This window comes from Lutra lutra, chromosome 15 (genome assembly GCF_902655055.1).
Source record: "Lutra lutra chromosome 15, mLutLut1.2, whole genome shotgun sequence".
Taxonomy (NCBI): domain Eukaryota; kingdom Metazoa; phylum Chordata; class Mammalia; order Carnivora; family Mustelidae; genus Lutra; species Lutra lutra.
The window spans coordinates 45,357,603-45,364,105 of NC_062292.1; the positions used below are offsets into that span (position 1 = coordinate 45,357,603).

At 51.3% G+C, this 6,503-nt stretch overlaps 1 protein-coding gene across 2 annotated transcripts in view; it reads left to right on the forward strand.

Moving 5' to 3' along the window:
- Positions 1-3,785, forward strand: part of RASSF5 (Ras association domain family member 5) — a 65,656-nt gene extending 61,871 nt beyond the window's left edge. For both annotated transcript variants that reach the window (XM_047705022.1, XM_047705023.1), the window contains one exon: positions 1,359-3,785. In XM_047705022.1, the coding sequence (XP_047560978.1) occupies positions 1,359-1,511 (153 nt within the window). In that variant the 3' untranslated portion in view covers positions 1,512-3,785. The remainder of the gene's footprint in view (positions 1-1,358) is intronic.
- The last annotated feature ends 2,718 nt before the right edge of the window (positions 3,786-6,503 follow it).

The window sequence follows — 6,503 nt, forward strand, 5'->3', positions numbered from 1 at the left end:
GCTCTTTTTTTTTTTTTTTCTGAAAAGCCGGGGTGGAGGGACACTGAGAAAGGCCCATGTACCGGCCGGGGTTGTTTTGCTCCAGGATGGTCTGAGGTCCAGCCAGCTCCATCTCTGGCCTCCACTGGATACAGAGATTTTGGAGCCATTTGTCTCTTCCTGGTTCGTAAAAACTGGCCCTTTTCCTCAAAGCGCTGCTCATCAGAGTCCAGTCCGGTGGCACGGAGTCGGGTGAAATCAGGCTGGTGCTCCCCGTGGCCTGGGATCCTGGGGCTCAGGAGTCACCGAGGAGTGACCGAGGCCAGGTGTTCGCCACTCTGTGGTCAGCGGAGGCCTAGGGTTTGGGGGAGCAGTCTCACAGGTCACTCGGTGGTCTGGGGGATCCAGGCAGGTCGGGGCCCTGTCCCTTCTCCCTGCCTCTGCCTCATCTGATTTACACGTTAGAGTGCGTAAGAGTTTGTTCGGGAAAAAGTACTCTGCTGACAGTGTTTGGACACTGCTGGCCCAGTGCAGACCTCCGAGGCCTGGGAGTTTAGAGACCAGGCCCTAATTCCCTTTCTGCTGCTGCCAGCTCTGTACCCACAGCGGTGCCTCCTCCTGTCTGTGGACTTCAGTCTTCTCCATTATGCAATGGGGGGATTAAACTAGATAAATCTTAATATACTTTTGTGCTCAAAATCCCTGGCTCCATGGGTGGTGGGGGGGAGGTGGTGAGGGGTGGGGGCTCTGCTCCTGGGTCAGTCTGAGAGTGGTCAGGTCCCACTGGGGCAGGCCAGGGCCAACAGGGCTGTCTGAAGCTTTCTGGGTTCTGGGATCCCATTATCTGCTCTGCCAGCCAAGGGAGGCAGGGACCCTCATTCCGTGGCAGATGAGCTAACCAGACAGAAGGGCACAGTGATGTGCCCAAGGTCACGTGGTGCTGTTGGGCTGAAACCCCGTCTCTGGAGGCCAAGCCCACCTCTCCTCCACCTGTCTCTTGAGGGCCTGCACACTGAGAGCCTTTCTCTCAGCACCCCCAAAATGGACATCCGGACAGGCCAGCAGGGGCCTGGGCGGCCCCAGTATCACTGTTCAGACCTTAGCTGCCACACAGAAAATATCAGATGGTTGATTCTCCAAATAAAACACCACTCATGGAGGGGTACCTCTGGGTCATGAGATGTCAGGATTTGAAATCTGGTGGCTGGTAACATGGGAAACCCAAGCTTTCTCCAAGGCAGTGGTCTACTCAGTAGTAGGCCCTGTGTAAGCTGTGTGCAGATGGAGGCAGCGGGGGTTGGGGGCCCCTCAGGTCGTGCGGCTTCTGACCTGTCTCCTGTTCCTTTCTCCCCCATCGCCCTCACCCTCGTGGCTCACAGTGGGATGCCTTCTCCATCCCCGAGCTCCAGAACTTCCTAACGATCCTGGAAAAGGAGGAGCAGGACAAAATCCAACAAGTGCAGAAGAAGTATGACAAGTTTAGGCAGAAACTGGAGGAGGCCTTAAGAGAATCCCAAGGCAAACCTGGCTAACCGGTCCTGCTTCCTTTTCTTCTGGTGCCCTGGATTTCTTTTTATTATTAATTATTATTTTGCAACAGACACTTTTTCTCAGGACACCTGTGGCGGGTGCATCTGTGCCCCCCTCCCGCTCCGGGCAGTTCCAGATGTGGCACGAAATCTCTGAGGGACATGCGTGCTCGCCGGCTGGGCCCCACCTGCCACACGCTGCCAAGGAGCGGGACCCCGGCTGGGGGAGAAGAGCCTCAGACCTCAGTGCGGTCCTCGAGCTCTTTGTAAGCCAACCAGCTGCCTCTCTCATCACCAAACTGGAACTGTTTGCACTAGCCGGCAAAGGAAAGAAGAAAGGTTTTAGAGCTGTATGTTCTTTCTCTGGCTTTCATTCTTCCTCAATCTCTTATTTGCCACTCATAGACCTTTATTTATGAGTCAAAAATTATAGTATATTCCTTGAGCAGGTCTGGGCTAAGCCCCCGAAAGTAAGATAATGCTCGTAAGAGGATTGCCCCTCACTGTCCCAAGGTGCCCGTTGTTCATGCTCGAGGGAAGGTCGTAAAGCCACTGGCCCCAGATGCTCAGGTAGGAAGTCCCAAAGCTGAGGCCGGCTCAGAGATTTCCAGAGAAGCTGCAGCCTGCCTCAGCCCTCATCGCTCAAGTCTGCACCCATGGAAACCCAAAGGCATATCTATTTGCGTGTGTGTGATGCCTCGTCACGTCTTTGTCAACAAGTGTTTGTTTTTGAGTTACAACTTGGAGTTTCATATTGCCTTCATCCTCATGTGTTTCCACAAAGGGAAACCAGTCATTTACCAATTTTAATGTCTCCTGCTGAGTACGGAAATCAGGCAGTCGGAGAAAGCCAAAAAGCGTTGCAGAGAAATGTGTCCAACTTGTCCTCGGCCTTCCCCCAGCTGGAGAGCCGGGGAGGGCTTGGCTGCCCTGCTTTTCCCACTCGGCCTTCCGCACTGCCTCTTCCCTCCCCTGGGGCATGCTGGGGTCTCCAGGTGCTGCTGGAGGAGCTGCCTTGAGGACAGATGGGGGAACCTCCCAACTCAGCCCACGTGGAGTCCTTTGTGCTCTGAAGCCCAGGCCAGCCCAAGGCGTTGTGCTCTGTGAGCTTGCGGGCTGGCCTCCGGCTGATCTCAGTGCCTTTTTGTTTTCAGAGAGACAGGAGCAGGGTGTACTTGCTTTGCTGCCGGCTTGCTCCTGCCAGGAAGGGGACAGCGGTGGTGCGGGAGGCAAGGCCAGGAGAGCCCTCCCGCCGAGAACGGGGCAAGAGTCACAGACCTCCTTCCCCTCTAAGGTCTTGGGCTTTGACTCCCATGACGTGATGTTAAACCACATGGATGGGGTGGATGAGGTCCCCAACCTACATCTGTACCGGCTCTTGTTCAGGTGCAAAATGAAAAGTAAACTAGCCAAGCAACTGAAGCAAGTGGCCAGGCTGCAGACAGTCCCTTGAGACGGAGGAGGACTTTTCACGGTCAGAGCAGGGCCGGCTTTCCAGTCCAGCCTTGGAGAGATCCCTTCTTCACTCTCCTCTGCCTTCCCAGGTCCTTCTTGGGTTGGGTCGAGCCCCAGCTTCTTCGTGTAGCCTCAGAAGTCCCTTCCCTGACCCTTGCTGTGTCCACGCTGCCCCCAATCCCAGAAGGAATGCTGACCCTGAGTCCCACAAACCGTGTGTAGTCTTCAGAGCTGCAAAAGCAGGACAAGCTAGCAGCTCAAAGAGTGTTTAGGTTCCCCAGAACCCTGGTTCTCTGCCATCTCATGCTCAGCCTTATTGCTTCCCTCCCTGAAAAAAACTCTCTCTCCCTGCTGAGTATTAAAGGGAGCGGGTAGAGAGTCCTTTTCCTTCATGCTGCATGTCTTTAACATTAAAGGAAGGCACGGCTCCTGCTGCAGCCACCGTGAATGCTGCTGAGAACCTCCCTCTGATGGGGGCGGCTATTTTATTTTTGAGAAGGAAAATAAAGTCATGTATATATATACATAAAGGCATATAGCTATATATAAAGAGATAGGGGTGTTTATGAAATGAGAAATTCTGGGAAAATTCTGACTTTATCTAAAGCACAGTTAGACCCAGGACCCATGCTGAGGTCCGAGCCTCGGCGAACAGTCTGTATAAAGTATCCCTTCCCCCAGAGGTGGGTATGACTGCTGGTAGTGCCTTCTATCCTTGTGTTGGCCCTGTGTGTATGTGTTTGTTTTGAGGATATTTTCCTTTTAAATGTCTTTCTTATATGGATTTTAAAAAAAAGTAATAAAAGCTTGTTGCAAAAATGACCCAGTCTGGAGACCTCTTCTTTGTCCTTTATATCGTCTCCTGGAAATTGGGAGCCAGGGGAGAGCGTGGGAACGGAGAAGAGCACGTACTTTTGGGGAAAGTCAGATTTTCTTCTGCCAGCAAACAGAGGAATGAAGGCTGCTCTTCAAAGAATCTTGTGAAAACTGTCCAAGTGCACGGGCTGGAGGGCGCTGCCCGGGTGCCTGGCTGCTGTGCTGCCCCACAGAGCAGGAGAGGAAAGGGGATGTGTTCTAGAAGGGGATCCTGAGTGAGAAAAGAGGAGGGGCTTTCTGGAGCTAAGCATCGGGACAGACTACTGAGGTAGATGATGATTCTTCTACTTCTGGAATTATTTAAAGACAGGATGTATCTGTGAGAGTTTAAGGTCATCTAACCTAGAGGAGGAAGGCTAGATGAGGCGAGTGAACCAGTCCTTTCACATTAGCATTATTTGACTTCCATCAGGGGAAGGGCTCTGTCATCACGGAAATAACCACGCAGGGTTATTAAGAAGAAACCGCTGCCCGCCTTCTGGTAGGGACACGTAGTGCACTGAATGAGGGCCCTCGGGCCACAGAGGCTGGTCAGAGGGAGACAGCTCACTCCCTACCTCCCTGGCGGAGAGAACATTCCATCCAATAGACATTCCTAAAATTATCTGAGAACGGGGCACCTCTGTAACATCTGTTCGCCTAGACCTCCAAGAAGTAGGTCTTTCAAGAACTTCGCCAAAACCTGGACATGAACCGGTTTCTGCTTTTCGCTGCAACCCATTTGGTAACATTATGGGAATAAGTTCAAAGTTCTGAATTTGACTTTGAAAGAGACTGCTGGGCCTAGCGGAGAAAAAAAAAAAAATCCGTTCAACAGCCTAACCTTCGCCAGCCTTCTTACACATGCCTACGGTGCTCTGAGGAGGAGAGGGAAGGTGAGTCAGCGCACGTGGGTAACTGTTACTGGAAAAACCTTTCAAAACACAGGTCCTGACAGCACGGTCATAGCAGGACTCTGAGTTAAACCACAGTCAGGAGTGAAAGTGCATTTTAGACCCACCCTTGCCATTTACTGGCTTTGTCTTTAACAGGACGGGACACAACCTCTCTGAGCCTCCAATCCCACCAAGACTGTGCAAGGCAAATGACGTTTGTCAAAGAACCTTACGAAATACTGCGCGTTATCTGTGTTCACATAAGGACCGTGTTCCATTCTACCATACATACCACACTCCCTCAGATCAAACTGTCTGTCCAAAGGTTCTGTTGTCATAGAATCTTGTTTGGGGTCGATTTCCAAAAATTCCTTCCTCGGTTCCATAGGCTCATGCTGGCAGAGAGAGGATTAGTAAAATTAAGGCATTTCCTTACAGTGAGTCACAAGTGATAGGGACTTTTATTTTGGGAAGCATCACACACATACTCCCCTTTGTACCCATCCCTTTCTTCCTCTCTAGCTCCAGAGGGGTAATTTGTGAATGTTGTGGATATTTTCAAGTCTTTCTTACCCTGATTTAAAAAAAAAAAAAAAAAAAAAGGGATAAGAAAGGAAAAAAAAAGTAAATTAAACTTTGCTTTTTGAGCGTAAAACCAAAGACCTCTGGAATTCAGGTCAGCTCTCACCCCTTCCTTTTGTACAAGGAACGCTTTGTGGTCACAGAAGTGACTCCCAGGAACTAACCAGGGACCAAAGCAGTGGTTCTGAACCTTTCTGGCAGCCAGAGACTCCGCTGGGCATGTGACAAAGACATGGAAACCCAAGGAAAATGAGCGCACAAAATTCTGCGTACCATTCCAGGGAGTTCACCAACTCTCAGACGACCAACTGAAGATCTCTTCCGTGAGCCCCCAGTGTTGTACCTGAGTTTTCGCGTCCGAGAGACCACCAAGGGGCTGACACCCATGCAATCACATGAGGGTTTATTCGACAAGCTTAAACTTGGGTCCAAGTATACCCGACAGCGGAGTAGGGACTTGGACCCCGAGCTTAGTTAAGGCAGGGGTATTTATGGGTTCCTATTACTAAAGTAGGGTGGGGGTTTCTGGAACCAAAGCAGGGTGGGGTTCTTGTTACTAAAGCAGGGTGGGGGTCTTTAGAACCAAAGTAGGCGAAAGTTCAGCCCTTGGGCACAGAGGTCTGAGATGGCTGTACTTATGCTAAGGCTAAACCTGAGGTGGGATGGCCTTTATTTTTCTCGGCCTCCACACCCAGCAGCATCTGCTGGATAAGACTTTCCTGTGACAAAGCCACGTCTGGAAGCCACACCATGACTTACCACAGCTGGCGGCAACGTGCCGGCGCTGGGACGGTATTGCTTTTGCAGGCGATCCAGATGCTTTCAGGACTTCTGATTTCTGTCCAGCCAGGACGGTGCTGCCATTTAGAGCCAAGCCTCTCTTCTTTGGCCTGGCATGATGGCAGAGAGTGGCTGAGGGCCGCTTCTGTGTGACTAACCCTTTCGAGATGTGAGGGGACTCTTCTGGGGCTAGGAGGTTAATTAGGTGGTGGGAACAGATGGGCCAGAGGCTATGGACCACTTGCTAGAGGGGCTTTAAAAAGAGGAGGCCCTACCTGCCTGAGCTTTGGATGAGCCACCCAGTGCTGATAGCAGGAAAGGGACTAAAACCACTGAAATCACAGGAATAGAAAAGGTACTCCACTGCCACCTTTCCTGTCCACATAAACTGACGTATGACTTGGAAATTTAGTACAATATTCTAGCT